This window comes from Neophocaena asiaeorientalis, unplaced genomic scaffold (genome assembly GCF_003031525.2).
Source record: "Neophocaena asiaeorientalis asiaeorientalis breed wild unplaced genomic scaffold, Neophocaena_asiaeorientalis_V1.1 scaffold43, whole genome shotgun sequence".
NCBI lineage: Eukaryota > Metazoa > Chordata > Mammalia > Artiodactyla > Phocoenidae > Neophocaena > Neophocaena asiaeorientalis.
Window position 1 is genome coordinate 8,206,160 of NW_020173674.1, and position 16,399 is coordinate 8,222,558.

At 44.6% G+C, this 16,399-nt stretch overlaps 1 protein-coding gene across 8 annotated transcripts in view; it reads right to left on the reverse strand.

The window, feature by feature from the left end:
• The window catches only part of MARK2 (microtubule affinity regulating kinase 2), a 56,444-nt gene extending 40,051 nt beyond the window's left edge, over positions 1-16,393 (reverse strand). For 7 of the 8 annotated variants that reach the window (XM_024748728.1, XM_024748727.1, XM_024748734.1 and 4 more), the window contains exon 1: positions 16,252-16,393. In XM_024748728.1, coding sequence (XP_024604496.1) covers positions 16,252-16,305 — 54 coding nt within the window. In that variant the 5' untranslated portion in view covers positions 16,306-16,393. Of the gene's footprint in view, positions 1-9,625; positions 9,855-16,251 lie in introns of all 8 variants that reach the window. The other variant, XM_024748732.1, reaches the window with a different exon arrangement.
• Between the last annotated feature and the right edge of the window lie 6 nt (positions 16,394-16,399).

The window sequence follows — 16,399 nt, forward strand, 5'->3', positions numbered from 1 at the left end:
AGAGGAGAGCACGCACAACTCTGAAGCCGGCCTGGGAGCCATGTTTTGCCCACACTGGCTGTGAGCTCATCCTAAGGGATCTATCTTCCACTGCCAGGACACAACTGAAGCCAGAGCCAAAGTGTTCTCCACCGTCAAGAAAGTCTTGTTCTGACACCAACAAACACTCTGAACCACATGAGTTTGTTACCTTAAGTTACTCAACATTTCTGGGCGTCTGTTTCCTCATCTGCAAAGTGGGGAAAATAATAAGACCTACTATCTCACAAAGATTAAATGAGTTAATGAATGTAAAACAGCTAATTAAGCAAGTATCTGGGACAAAGTTAAGTGCTGAATAAATGCCGGTTATTATCATGTCTATAGCTGAAGACACTAGCCTCAGGGCAAACTGTGCCCTGTGAGACATCTACCCTTCAAGTACTCAGCCCATTGCCTTTAAGAGTTTCCCAACCACTGGGAACAGAGTAATGTACTTAGAGGGCCATCCAGGAGGCACTGTTACCGAGTCACTGCCTTAGCTAATAGAGTGAACAAATCTCCTTTGAAAGCAAGTCTATCTTCCATACAGACCAGTGGCTGAAGAGAGAGAAAAAAGCACATCAAGTTGAATTCTGGAAAGAAATATGCTTTGTGTAAAAAGCAGAGGCTTATGGGACTTGCTGAGTGCTGGGAAATGGAGCTACAATCCTGCAAGTCTATATGTAGACACAAGTTGACATAAGGTAAGCACTTGATTAAACTTTTTTTTTTAATGATTCTGATGAGAAATGATTCTGAGCAAATAAGATAAGTATAAAAAGATTTGCTTTAAAGTTGGTCTGAGTGACTATTATAGGAGGCCCAAAGGTCTACTATTAGCGGTACTAAGAAGAGCTTTTAAAAGTAAGAGATACGGACTTCCCTGGTGGCGCAGTGGTTAAGAATCTGCCTGCCAACTGACATATATACACTAATATGTATAAAATGGATAACTAATAAGAACCTGCTGTACAAAAACATAAATAAAATTAAATTAAAAAAAAAAAGGAATCTGCCTGCCAATGCAGGGGACACAGGTTTGAGCCCTGGTCCGGGAACATCCCACATGCCACGGAGCCAACTAAGCCTGTGCGCCACAACTACTGAGCCTGTGCTCTAGACCCCGCAAGCCACAACTACTGAGCCTGTGTGCCACAACTACTGAAGCCCGGGTGCCTAGCGCCCATGCTCTGCAACAAGAGAAGCCACCGCAATGAGAAGTCCACGCACCACGACAAAGAGTAGCCCTCGCTCGCCACAACTAGAGAAAAGCCCGCACACAGCAACGAAGACCCAACGCAGCCAAAAATAAATAAATAAATTTTTTTTAAAAAAAGAGGTGCTATGTTAACTGGAGAATGAATACAAGCAAAAGAACGAGGTGGAAAATAATATAGTAGTTCAGAAATATATTTACTGCAACTGTATCTCTTAAAGATGCTTCAAGCAAAGATAAAGTTCCCACGCTGTTACATACACAACAAATCTGCTTACCTCTTCCAGGAGAAAATAAAGTGCTCTTACATAAAAGTGGGATTTGGCAGGCGTGTTTCACTAAGAAACAGGACTAACAAAGAGTTAAGTACAGAAGAAATAGGAACAAAGTGTGTAGGCTCTGCAGCCACCCTGAGAACAGACTGTTGGGTGTTCTGGCCTCAGTGAGTGCCTGGAGCCTACCAGCCTTCAGCTATTATAGGCACCAAGGTTTTTCAAGGATAGAGACTAAGCAAGCTTTGCAGTTTTCAAATTTGGAATTGACCAATAGCCTACATATAAGCTTAAAAAAAAAATCTACTGTCATGATGAAATCCAAGTAAGCCAAAGGCTTTTTTAATGGGGAAAAAAAAAAAAAGCCAGTGCTCTGTATTAGAAGGAGGAAATAAGCCAAATTTCGTTAAAGTCCCTCAGGTCACTGAGAACCAGCTTCCTCATACAGATACACTGCAAACCAAGGCAGCAAGTGCCTTCCTGCAGTTCAGCCAGGACTCTGGGAATTGCAAAACAAAGGCTCATTATGAGGTCACAGCAAGTAACCAGCCAATCAAGGACAGGGATGATCCACAAAAGCAATTCTCACACTCCTGTGTGGACAATCCTTTATGCCTTAATTATTAAGGACCTCAAATAGCTTTTGTTGATGTGGATTATAGCTACTGTTATTGTAACTAAAACTGAGAAAAAAAAGAGAAAATGTTAATCTATTAATTCACTTAAAATAGTATTACTAAACCCATTACAACTATGTCTTAATAACTATATTTTCCAACATATCAAGTTAACACATACCATCACAGTAAAATCCAGGTTAACTTTTTAAATGTAATTAAAGCTACAAGATAGATGAATGTTGAAAACATTATGCTAAGTGAAATGAGCCAGACGCAAAAAGACAAATATTGTATGATTCCACTTATATGAGGTGCTCAGAACAAGCAAATTCATAGAGAAAGAAAACAGAAAAGAAGTTACCAAAGGCTGGGGGAAGGGAATATGGGGAATTACTGCTTAATTGATATAGAGTTTCTGTTTGAGATGATGAAAAAGTTCTACAAATAGTGACGCTGGCTACATTATGAATGTACTTAATGCCACTGGACTATGCACATAAAAATTTATTAAAATATAAGTTTTGTGTTACGTGTATTTGACCACAATGAAAAATCAGAATTAAAGCACAAGGCCATGAGAAAATTTCAGACTACCACAACTGAGGAACATTCTATAAAAATAACCAGCATTCTTCGAAACTGTCAATGTCATGAAAGACATGGAAAGGCTAAGGAGACTACAGAGACAGGAGAACTACATGCAATGTGGGCTCCCAGACTGGATCCTCAACACAAAAAGCACATCGGTGGAAAAACGGATGAAATCTGAAGATGGTTGGTTAACAGTATGATACCAAGATTAATTCTCAGTTTTGATACATGTCCTATGGTTATATAAGATGTTAATATAAGGGGAAGCTGGATAAAGAACGTACAAAAACTCTTTGGACTATTTTTGCAACTTTTCTAAGCTTAAAATTACCTCAACATTTAAAAAAATCAAATTTAACTGTTTAAAAAAAAAAATCACAAGGTCAATGCTATGTATTCAGAGGAGGAAACGAGCCAACTTTGGTCAAAGTTGGCCAAAGTCCCCTCTGGTCACTGAGAACCAGCTTCCTCGGCTAGAACAACAGCAAACCAAGGTAGCAAGTACCTTCCTGAGGCCCAGCCAGGACTAAATAGGGGCTGGGAACTGCAAAACTTTCTTTTTTTTTTTTTTAATGAAATTACCAAGAAATCAACCAAACAAAGCCAGGGAGAATTAACCCAGGTTTTGTCTACAGCTGTGGTTCTTATCACACTTTTTGGTTTCAGAAAGCCTTTGCAGTATTAAAAATAACTGAGCGCCCCAAAAGCTTTTGTTTATATGGGTTATATCCATCAGTGTCTCCATTCATTTAAAAGAACATTAATAAACCCATTACATATAAACATGTTACTTATTTTTAGTGAAGAAACTATATTTTCCAAACCACAACTTCACACATACTAAAGGAAGTCCACCTGATGAACTGATTTTTATCATGTAATTAAAACACAATGCCAGACCCCCCCCCACCAAAAAAACCTAACAAACTAAAGAATAAAAAAAGAAAAAATGAGAAAAATAAAAGAATAAAGAGAAAGGGAAAATGAGAAAAAGAAAAATTAGGGAATAAAGAGAAAAAACGGGGGAAATAAACCACAGATAAAACAACAAAAAACCTCACAAGGCCAATGCTATATGTATTAGAAGAAGGAAATAAGCTCACTCGGGTCAAAGTCTCTGAGGCCCAGGCAGGGATTATTACAAGGGCTGGGAACTGCAAACAAGGGCTCCCTGTGAAGTCATCACAGGTAACCAGCCCAAGACTGAGGAAAATCAACTCAGGTTTTGTCTACAACAAAGGTTTTCTCACTTTTCGGTCTCAAGAACTCTTCAAACTCTTAAAAAATTTATCAAGGACTATGAAGATCTTTTGTTTATGTGGGTCATAGATATCAACAGTTTACCTTATTAGAAATTGAAACTGATAATTTTAAAAATTATTTTTATTCATTCAAAACAACAATAAACCTATTACCTGTTTACACAACTAACCCATTTTTTAAATGAAGAAACTATTTCTAAAACAAAATGAAATTTGCAACAAGAGTTACATGCTTTATATTCTTGTACATCTCTTTAATGTTTAGCTTAATGGAAGAGGGCCAACTTCTCATATCTGCTTCTGCATTCAGTGTGTTTCCACATGCTGTTTTGATTGAAAGATATAAAGAAAATCTCATTTCACACAGATGTGTAGTTGGAAAATGGAGTTTAATAGCCTTTCAAATATTGAGGATTTTCTTCTTTGATACTAGACCAAAACTCCACAAGTAGTAGTTTTTAAAGACTAGTTGCAATGTGCAATCTGAAATTTTATCAATGAACCTTTTGTGTACTTTTACATTAAAATCCACTGGTCATCCTGCACTTTGAATGGCTCTTCTACCCACTGACAATCTAGGAAACATTCCTTCACCGAATTATGCAGAATTTCCAAATACTGGCATTTCATACAACATCAGAAAAATCACATTCCATCAATCTTATCACCGATCTCATCAAAAAAGTCTGACAAATACAAGTTTTCCAAAATTCTAAATTTTGCTTGAAAACTTGAATTTTATCACCGGCAATGGTGACAGGCTTTGTTCAATTTCAATAAAATGTCCACTAAATACTGCAGTACGAACAACTATAGTTTGTCCATCAACTGTTATTTCAAGTAAAAATGATGATCCATGTAGATGGTTCGGCTCCAACACGCAAGTGCATTTTCTCCAGACAGCTGGACTACGGTATACAGCAGCAATGCTCCATGAATACTTTGCATTTCTTCACTTGGAACATCAAAGACCTTTATTATTGGAGGGTTGAGATTTAATTAAAAAAACAATAATTTTTGGTGCTTCATCCAAGGCATTCTTAAGCGAAAATGGCTTTTTTTTAAACCACAAGTGTGTAGCAGAAAAGTCCATGACTACGACCACCAGCAGTTTTGTGCCACTGCCCTGATCTATGTTATGGCACCAGCAGTTTTCACTGTCACTGCTTCTGCACCAACAGTGCAAATGGAAATGAAATTGTTTCAGGATAAACCATGAGAGTCAAAAAAGTTATTCAACCCTATGCATATTTATCACAACTTGTGTTTGTTGTTGAGCATTCACACAAAAGAAAATATTTTCTGAAGCATACCTGGTGCTGATACAACTTGAGCCATGTCTATAAATCTGCTCATTTGTAAGGTGAAAGTAAAATTTTATAAATATTACCTCAGTCTTCATGTTTGCAGCTAAATCTTTAATTCGACAAGTCACGGTAACGTATGAAGTGGCACTACCCTGAACTTTACTGACTTTTCATTCAGTGGGCATTCAGGAACGTCAGCTGTTCAAAACGTCATTAGTCTCTCAGCTACTGGGTGGGCTATTCCAGCCAAACCAATAACTCATCCTGTAAGAGGCTTCAGTGACTTTGTCATTTCTAGGTGGAAAAGCTGGAACAAATTTTGGCTTTTAAAGAGACCATGGTGTGTACGCTTAAAACACGTAATTCCTTCTTCTTTAAACTCTGACTGGTCTTGAAATGATGCTTCAACCTAACTGGCATCCTAATACTACATGAAAACGCTCTGTTGCATAAGATACAATAAAGTACATTATTTGCATCTATAAAGCTGAGAAGATAACTTTCATTATGATTTTCATTTCTTTTTTTTTTTCAGTTCTTGTCTACAGTTTCGCCCAGTTTCTTCAGAGTAGATCCCTCCCTTTCACTTGTTGATATGTCCAGTTGCAGTAAACAGAGCTGGCAGGTACGTTGAGAAAGCAAGACTTCCAACCTCCCCTTTTTAAGCCAACAATTAATCCTTAAATGTAAGAGAAATACTATAAATTTTCTTCTATTTAAGAATAAAACAGAAGTGCTAAAATAAACTATAAATAAAATTTTAAAAATTATTAGTTTTCCAAAAAGTTTTTACAAGTAAGTGTTGCAGGTTGTACTTACTTCTTGTGTTTCTTCAAAGGTGAAGGAAAATGCTGGGATTTTAAAATAACTACTTATTGTACAATAATGAGGTTTACAGAGATTAGCAGGTATAACCGAAGAAAACTAGTAAGAGCACAGCAGAAGTACTGAGAACAAATCGAGTTCATCACTGAAAACTTCCATATTTTTTTTATAAATTTATTTTTATGTGTATTATTTACTTTTGGCTGCGTTGGGTCTTTGTTGCTGCACATGGGCTTCCTCTAGTTGTGGCGAGCGGGGGCTACTCTTTGTTGTGGTGCGTGCGCTTCTCATTGCAATGGCTTCTCTTGTTGCGGAGCACGGGCTCTAGGTGCGTGGGCTTCAGTAGTTGTGGCACACAGGCTCAGTAGTTGTGGCCCTTGGGCTCTAGAGCGCAGGCTCAGTAGTTGTGACACATAGGCTTAGTGGCTCCGCGGCATGTGGGATGTTCCCGGACCAGGGCTCGAACCTGTGTCCCCTGCACTGGCAGGCAGATTCTTAACCACTGCACCACTAGGGAAGTCCCAGAAAACTTCCATATTTATGCCTTAAAGTACTACCTTAAAAATTCTAGGAAACACAAAAATAAAGAAGTACACATTCCACTGGCCAAGAGTGATGACATCAACACACATCATTTAGCCTCTGGAAAACTCCACTGTACACTGGTGAGAGAATGAGAGTGAAATAGGCAAATACTGCATTAATGTTACAATGAAAATTATTTTGACTTTGTATAGCACCAAACAGGTCTTAGGGACCCCAAGGGTCCCCAGACTACACTTTGAGAACCAAGTTCAATATTGTGCTACCAAAATTAACAAGTGCCTCCCAGATCTCTCCCAAGACAGGATCTAGAGTTATGGCATTCCTGATTGGTCAGAGGAAACAGCCTAGAACTAGCTTAGACCCTGTCACCAGGGAAACTGGGATGCCATCCCTAATAAGTTGTCAAGTTGCCAAGCCTGGATTTACTGAGGAACGTGGCTCCAGAGACACAAAAATAAACTGCTTTCTAAAGCAGTGAGTCCTTAACTTTACAGAAATCAGAGGAATAGGAGAAAGAAAGGACTGGGTGGTTCTGGGATTTTATACATGAAGGCGATCTCAGACTAGCAAAATTCCTCTCCCGAGCCATGCCACAAAAGAGGCATACAGGGCTTCCCTGATGGCACAGTGGTTAAGAATCTGCCTGTCAATGTAGGGGACACAGGTTCGAGCCCTGGTCCGGGAAGATCCCACACGCCACGGAGCAACTAAGCCCGTGTGCCACAACTACTGAGCCTGTACTCTAGAGCCCGCAAGCCACAACTACTGGGTCCGCGTGCCTAGAGCCCATGCTCCGCAGCAAGAGAAGCCACGACAATAAGAAGCCCGCCCACCGCAACAAAGAGTAGCCCCCACTCGACGCAATTAAAGAAAGCCCGCGCGCATCAACGAAGACCCAATGCAGCCAAAAATCAATCAATAAATAAATAATTTTAGAAGTTCCCTCAAAAAAAAAAAAAAAGAGGCACACAGGCATACAAACAGGTAAGGCAGTGGTACATGGAGATGAAAACCCAAAATGGACAGTGAAAAGGAAGGAACAGAGTTCAAAGAAACCAAACAGAAAAAAAAAAGGAAGTGAGACACAAGTCAGCAGAGGGGTCAAAAGGAAGAGGAAAATACACTGACAGAAACATTCCCTGATGAGCTCTGCGGCGACACTGTTACCTTTCTCCCTGGCCACAGTGGCAGTGTGAAAAAAACTGAGCAACTTACTTGCTGTTCTGATAAGGCATTCAGGCTCTAGAAGTGGCAAGCAAGGAACATCAACAGGAACCAACTGAGACCAAAATCTCGGCCCAAGATTCAAAGTCCACAAATCCACAGGAGCCGCTGAGAAATGACTGTCACCCTCCCTCCCAGGCCTCACAAAGGGGAGGCTTTCTTTTCACTTCAGAAAAGCCAACAAAGGTAACAAGAACCTGCCCTGAAGGCCCCTCTGCTAGTGAAAAAGGAACCTAAAATCATCAGCTGCTAAGTTCCCATGTGGTCTTTAAGAGAAACAGGGAGCTTTCTCCTGTTGCCAAAGGGTAAATACTGCACGGGCATAAAGGAGCACAATGAAAGAAATCCTGGCACTAGGTGGGGCCTCCCCTAACACCCGGATCCCAACAGCTCAGAAAAGCCCACGCTCCAGTAACTCTGGATTTGGCCTTCCAGCCCATGAAGAGGCTGCACATCCACCACCACCACCACCACCGTTCACACCACAGAAATAACGGGCAGGCAGAGGGTGGTGTGGTTTTTTTCCCCTTTAATCAATATAGTTGCCTAATATTGATATCTTGTAAATAAAGGAAGTATTTTTTAAAAAGTGCTTTCAAAAGTACATAAACCTCTCCAACAGCATCCTATTTTCTTTCAGATATCTGATTAAAAAAGAAAGCTAAAATAAACAAACAAATTAAAAACCCCAGAAATGCTAGGAAAAGCACCTATGGAACCCCAATGGCTGGAAGAGGCCAAGATTCTTCCAGTCATTACAGAGACATTCCAAACTACGTCCCTTATACTGACCCGGAGTTGTGTGGCACTCAGAGAAAATTTACTAAGCTGCTCAACTGAAACAACGATGACGATAATTACTACGTCCTGCCAGCACTAATGTAAGGGCTTTATAGTCATTAACCCTTTTAATGCTCACAACAACTATATCTCTAAGATAGGTATTATTATTACTCCTTTTTCTTTACAGGCCTAGAGGGATAAAATAAGCCCAAGGTCACAGTAGCGGCTGACCCAAGATTCCAATACAAGGACTCTAGCTGCAGAGCCTGCTCTGACCACAGTGACACCATTTACTGGAAGTCCGAAAGTGCTGGGATCTCCTTTCAACTCTGCCATAAGCTCAACTCAATCAGAATGCTATGCTAGACCAAGAGGGCCTAAGGGACCCCACTTCCTGTGACTGGAGAACCAGTAATTCAAACTCTTTTGGGCAAAAACAAAGCAAGAAGCCAAAAATGCTGCCAATGCTATGTGCAAAGGCAGTCAAAAGATGGCCATCTGTGGAGAGGAGGTGAGGAAGTGATGGGGTAAGGGAAAACCAGCAGACACTCGGGTCTAAAGAAGGTGAAGGAAAAAGGGGGCCACCCTGCATATAGGATATGAGTAACCAAAACAAAACCTTCAGTAAAATGGTCCTCAGGAGAAGCAATGAGTAAACCATTGTAGCAGCAACAAGGACATAAGCTAGAGCTCTGCCTGCAGGTAGCTGCACTCATTAATCACCAAGCTTTTGGACTTGGGAGCTTTCTGCTTAGTGGGAGACTGAGAAAACAATCCGGCTACGTCAGCAGCACCTGCAGTCCAGTCGCAGGGGGCTCAGAATCCTGCTCTGTCCCCTCCCTGAGAAAGATTCCCTGCTGTGTTCAGGAAGTGCCAGTTCGTGGTGACTGAAGGCTCCCACCTCCCCTACAGGCACCTTGATCAGGGACACTCAAACTGTTCCCCATGGCTGAAGTACCTGTTGAACTGCCAAAGATCAAAAACTATTCTCTCTCCTTTTTTCTTCTCCAGCGGGCCTGGACAGACAGTACCTATGTACCGATCCAAAAGGTCTGGGGTCTGGTTGGATTTCGCAGCCAGATCACGACAGTCAGGAGTCAGGAGTCCCGATTCCCTTCCAGATCCACACGTGGGGAGCCAAGCACAGACCTCCTGGCCAGGCGAAGGGCCTTTTGCCAAGCTGTGAACTGCAAAGAAAAGGAGCTCTATCTTAGAGCTTCCAGTGAAAGGTGTGTAAGACCAAGCTGCTTTGAGTAGCACGGGGTGTGGAGAAAGCCCACTCACTGGAGAGGCCCAGCTCAGAGACCCATTCAGAATCAGAGAAGGTGGTTGTTTACAGACCTCCTCCAAACTCATGCCTCAATGAGCAGAGCCCCAGAGGAGGAAGATCTCTCTGTATTGCCAATTTCCCAAAGAGCACAGAGGAAAAGAGGCCGAGGCGGCTCAAAACTAGCTTGACTGGTTCTACAGAGAAGCCAGTTGGTCTGCTCCGCCTTCCTTATGTTAAAAAGAAAAAGGTGGCTTGGAGCCAGTCGTTGAACCCCCCTTCCCCCTCCCCCACTTCACTGTCCCACAGGATCCACCTAGCCACCAAGACCAGTGTCCATCTCACCCTCCCTCCTACTTGTGATACTATGACTTCATAAGCCTAAAGTCAATCATTTGCTGCACAAGAGGAAATACATTTGGTTTCTGCCCTTTTCCAATGAGAAGGAATAAACGAAAGTAAGGGGGAATGAGTGCCAACCCAAAGACGGACATCTGTGGAAAAAACTCCCCACAGGGACCAAAAAAACTGCAAACACTCTAGACAAAACGGACATTCAGACGAAGGGATCTAGCCTATTTATACCCGGCAAACGAGAAGCAGGTCGAGTGGGCCAGAGAAGGCCCTGGGACCCCTCCTCCTCTGAGAGAGAACTGGAAGCCAAGGGGGCCAGATGTTCTCTTGGTGCCTTTTCAGAACCAGATGTACCATCTCAAAGTCTAAGAAACAGCAAAGACATTCAATAGTCCGCACTAAAAGGGCTGTGGCGGGGTAGTGACGCTCTGCTCCAAGAGCTACAACTTTCAGAGTTAACATGGCGAGAGACAGCCTCTTCCCATGCCACAAGTGGGAAATGGGTGTTTCCTCCCCCACAAGGTTTGTAAAGCCTTACTCTTCCCTTTGCTGAGACAGTAGGGGAAAATGCATAGATAACACTTCAGTGACTCATACTTGATGATGGCTGGGAGAAAGCCTGGAGAATCCAAGCTTCAGGTGCAAAATGTACAAATACTGGCATCTACCATCAAGAAAAGGAAACCCAGCCACCTATCTGGTTTGTCATTTTGCTGAACTTCCGCTGAAGGAGGAAGGGCCAGGTTTAAACTCCACCCACCCTTTCCATAGCCCTCTCAAGTTTTGCTTTGACGCAGGAAAGTGGCGAATGTGGCAGCGTCACCATGGCTAAGAGGGAACCAAACCCTTTCCACGTCTCCTCCCAAAGCAGAGGCCTAGTGGTCAGTCTACAGCTTAACCCAGCACAAGGAGCTGGGGCTGGACCTGGTTACTGCAGGAAAGCCTCATCAGGCAGCCTCAGGGAAGGAAGGATGACCACCCTCCTTGCCCTTTCCATCTGCTGAGGTTACTTCATCCCAATCCATTAATGAGCTTCAAAGTGCTGCTGGGGGGAGTCCATTTAGCAGAGACGCTATCTTGGGGCCAAGGGTGGCGCCCAGCCCCCACCTCGCTTGTCGATAATGGGCCACAAGGTCCAACGCTTAGCTGCACTCTAGGCATAAAATATTCATTTAAGTCGACATAGTACATATGAGGAAAGTCATGGAAGCTCCTGGGAGAAGAGGAATGCCAGCCAGGTGGCTAAGTGCTCAATGGGAAAGAGTTCATGAAGGCATGGGTTAGTCCTGGTCAAATGCCCACTGAGAATTAGGCTGTTCTGTCCAAAGGGGAAGCAGTCTGGTCTGAGATGTTTTTGACTCCCAAGAGCTCTAACCATGCAAACCTCTCAGAAAACAAATTCTCAGTCTTTTCCTGCCTCACAGGCATCAACTCTGTTTAAGACATTTATGCTGAAGAAAACTCAAGCCCAATCTTTGGTCGCCATCCGAAAGATTCAGTTATCCCCGTGCAAACTTGATTTTAATCTGAGGCAGGTCGAATTTCAATGACTGCCTTGTATCCATCTGTTTAGCTACTTCCCAAAGTCCACAGACTAGAGAGAAATTGTTACAATTTACTAGGTAGCTACCTTTACCAGGTTCAAAGGTTGTAGTATGGCAACTCTATGAACTCCAGGGGCTCCTAGAGCCCTTGGTCTAACAATACCTCTTCCCTGTTTCGAGGGTGAAGCAGAAAGTAAGACTATATGGTCGGACATTCACCCACACCCCTGACTAGAAGGCAGCACCAAGGAGCCCCTGGCCAGGGTCAAAGGGCAGGGGTCGGAGTCAGCACCCAGAGCATGGGACTTGCTGCACAGCCTGCAGGACAGGGAGTGAAAGGAGAGCGAACCAAGCTCTCTACAAGACAACACTAAAACCAGATTACTCAGTGAAACATTCAGCCAGAATCAACGCTGGGATCCAAGGGATATGTGTGTTTGGAGTGGCTCAGTTGTTCTGTACAGGATTCTAAAAGTTAGATTTGCTCTCTCACCCACACTTCCAAACTCCTCTTCCCAGAATCATCTGAGAGAAGAAACAATGCCACTCACTCCCTGGAAGGACAACAGCAGCCCCCTCCCTGGCCCACTGCAGCAGAGGCAGAGGCAGGTGGGCAGTGAAAGCCTCTTGCTTTCTCTCAGGTGCTTTCTCTCAGGAGCCCTCTCTTGTGGTTCCTGAGGCCCAGAGGTGGGGCAGGTATGAAGCCAATGTAGGCCCTCTACCAGGTGTTACAGGAAGCTTTCGCCAGCGGCAGGTGGACTCTGCAAGTTGGACCCCTCTCCACTTGCCTATTACTGCTGCTGCTGGCTGGAAGACAAACAGTCATCTTGCTGATTGCTTTCACCACTGCCAAGCCTCCAGGCCAACAGAGCCATTTGGAAAAGTGAACAGAAAGCTCAGCTCTCAGATTAAGAATGCCCAAAACTACCAGCCCCAGGTCACAACCCTCTTTCTGCAAAAGGAAGAGTCTAGGACTGTGAAAAAGCACATCTGCAATTAGGTGTCACAAAAATCACAATAAAGACAGGGCTTAACTTTCTTTTTATCTCCTACTTTCACTGTTAGAAGCAGAGTCAACAGCAAACAGGCAATCTCTCTGCAACACTAGGTTTATTTTTATGCTTCAACATTTTGTGTGTGTTTATGTCTGTTTAATTCAGATGTGATCAAAGAGCTCCTAGAAACAGCTTCTCATCAGCCACATGTTTTAAAGAAAGGGGGAGAGAAAGAGCAAGAGACTGGAGCTCGAAGACAACCAACAGAGTTTGTTTACCTATTTTCTTGTGAAACCAATTAAAATAATTTAAATCTAAATAAGATAATAGAGGAACTTTGTTATTTTTATTTTATTATTACTATTTTTTTTGCGGTACGCGGGCCTCTCACTGTTGTGGCCTCTCCCGCTGCGGAGCACAGGCTCTGGACGCGCAGGCTCAGCGGCCATGGCTCACGGGCCCAGCCGCTCCGCGGCATGTGGGATCCTCCCGGACCGGGGCACGAACCCGCGTCCCCTGCATCGGCAGGCGGACTCTCAACCACTGCGCCACCAGGGAAGCCCAGATAATAGAGGGCCTTTGGGGGAAAGAAATCAAACCAACCAAATCCCTTGCTTTTTATTTCACAACATTAAGGCTTATGCAATGACCATTTTAGCTAGAATCACAACAGGACCGAGAAGAGCTTTCTGGTCTCACCTGGTGGCATGATCTAGCCCAAAGGAGATCAGTGCTTCAGGCCTCTCTAGTCGCATGACCAGAGGAGGTGCTACTTGTCTTTTTTCTTGTTTTAAAAAATACTGCATCTGCCCGTTATGTTTTTCGAAATCCACGCTTTTACTGGAATGAGACTTAATATCAAGTCAACGGTGCGGCTACCCTGAGAATGACAGAAGAACCAATGAAGCGGCTCAGGGGAACCTAAATCCATGGAGTGGAAACAGGATGAGTAATTCATAATCTGGAACAGGGCGACAATGTATGCAGCCGGTGCTCTGGACAAAGTTATCAGGAGCAGCTTACGTTCCCAAATGGTTCACAGAGTTCTGCTATCACAAAATCAGTAGGCGTGCAGCAGGCCCCTACTATGCGCTCAGCATTACGTGAGGCTTGTAGGGAAGAGAGGGAATCAACGCACACATCACAAGAAAAAGGCCAAGGCGAGAATACATTTACATGGAGTAAAGAGCACAAAGGAACCACATTAGGCACTCTGTTACTCTACTTTGCTGAATACAATGCCCCCCACAGCCTTGCTGAGAGAGTAGGCACTCCACCGCCACTCCCCAGATGCCTGAGGGTGCCAGTCAGTCACTTGGCCTCCTCCTACCAGCTCAGAATCAACAGCCTGGGAAAGTCCTCTGGTTAAGCAGGGTTTACCTGCTAAATAAAGGCTGTGATAGGAAAAGGAATGCAACAGGCAACCTCAAGAGGGCCTCGAGAAAGTGGTTCCCAGTAAGGAGAGACACAGCTGGCACTGGAGGGAAAGACGGTGAGATACAGACCATGCTCCAGTTTCCAAACACCTCAGTCCCGTACAGAACCAGCTGCCAAACCCGCCGATGAAACGGAAATCAACCATCACTCCCTCTCAACCCATTTCAACCCCAGAAGCAAGCAGTCCATCCATCAGTAATGAAAGGGTCAACCACTGCAGAAAAACTTATCCAGAACTCCTCTTGAGTTCCTGACTGCCCAGATGACAGAGAGTGAGGGGGTAACAAAAGAGAAAAACATCAGAGAAATGAAAAGAGGGTGGATTTTTCAGAGAAAGGTGTTAATATGCAAGAGAATATAACAACAGTTCTACTGCACTAAGGAGAAAGAAGGAAACAAGATGAAAACATAAATAATGTAGTGGGGGAGAAGGATGCAAAAAGCACTTCAAGCCCCACAGGAGAAGAGCTCTTTTTTCAGGTCAAGTTTTTTTGGCCTAGTAAAGTTCTCCACCAAGTTTTTTTGGCCTAGTAAAGTTCTCCACCAAGGTATGACAGGCAGGAGACTCTCCACAGAGCAGGCAGCAAGGGACACTAGAGATGGTGAAAGGAAGGGGAGGGGTGGAAAGTGGACGCCTCTCAGCTAAGAGGTGAGATGACACAGAAAAGGCTAAGGCTTGGGTGACAGATGATAGCAGTGATTGCCAGGATGAGGGGGAAGTGTGTAGCTCAAGAAACTAGCGTGCAAACTTCCTGGCCCGGGGGGTTACAAAGACTAGCCAATCACAAGGGGATGGATAGGGGCATATACGGGAAAAATAAACATGAAGTGAAGAAGGCAGGAAACTAATATGGAGATTAAAGGCAATCCTAATTAAGAGGCATAGTAAGTAAGATGGGGTGAGGGCAGAGAAACCAGAAGGCAACAAGCAAGGGGGAAGAAACTACGTAAAGTGACAGATCCAGGAGTGAAGAAACAAGAAAGCTTCACGGTTTGTGTTGCGGTGTAAGAGGACAGAAAGGCAAGGCCGGGGATGCGGCAAGGCCGGGAAAAGGACTGAGCAACAGGTTGTGTAAATGAAGTGGGGCTGAAATAGTGACTGTCTTTCCCTCGGTAGGAAGAGCCCAGGGAGAAGGCTGGTACAGCACTCACAGTGAGAAACAGGAGGCCAAGACTCAAAAACACAACCCCCAGAGGAAGAAAACGTGAGGGATCCAAAGACTCTGAAGGGAGTGAAGACTGGAACCCCAAAGACAACCTGTGGGAAAACTATGCGCATGACAGCTGTACGGGAAAACACGGAAGCGACAAATGCCAGCGCGAGGCACCAGGGAGCTCCTGGAGAAGAGAAGGGAAAGTGATGAGCAAAGAGTAGGCGAAAGATTTGGAAAGGTGATGAGGGTGGAGCTGGTGGGTTGCAAGCAAGAGGGAGAGCACAATCTGGAAAATGCAAGAGGCAGGGTAGAAAGCCGGGGAACTGGAAGGGGATAGGCATCGAGAACACACTCCGGGGCAAGGACCCTGAGGGTGAAAGCTGGGACTGGGAGAACCGGTGCGGGCGGAGGGGAAGCGAGGCTGGAGGGATGGAGGAGGAGGTGGACAACGACCTGGGGCAAATCGCAGGGTGCCAGTCGAGGAACAGGAGGGTGGCTGCTTTAAGCGTGGGTGGAGGAAGACCAGAAAGGCCCCCGAGAGAAAAAGGGAAGAGAAGAGGAAGCTGGGGAGGTAACACGGAAGAGCGCAGGAGGGTGGTGAGGGGAGAAGGCGGGGGGGTCGGCAGAAAGACAAGTGTACAGCTTGGAGTCTGGACGAGGTGGGTCCCAGGAGAGGACTCGGAAGGGAGATGTACGGGGCCAGGAGCCAGATGACAGGGCAGCCGAGGCTTACAGGATGGCAGCAGGGGCACGAGGGGAGCTGAGGAGGGAGGAGGCTCTGCAAGGTGCAGGGGCCCAGCCAGAGAATTCGGGGAGCCCTTAGGGCTCCTTACCTGCTCGGTGTCCCTCTCGTTCAGCGTGGGTAGGGGGGTCCGGGCGCTGGACATGGCGCCGGTATCTCAGGGGAGGGAACCGAGAAGCTCGGAGGAAGGGAGGGAAGGGAAGGCGCGGAGCCCGGCCGGGCGGGGCTTCTCACAGCAG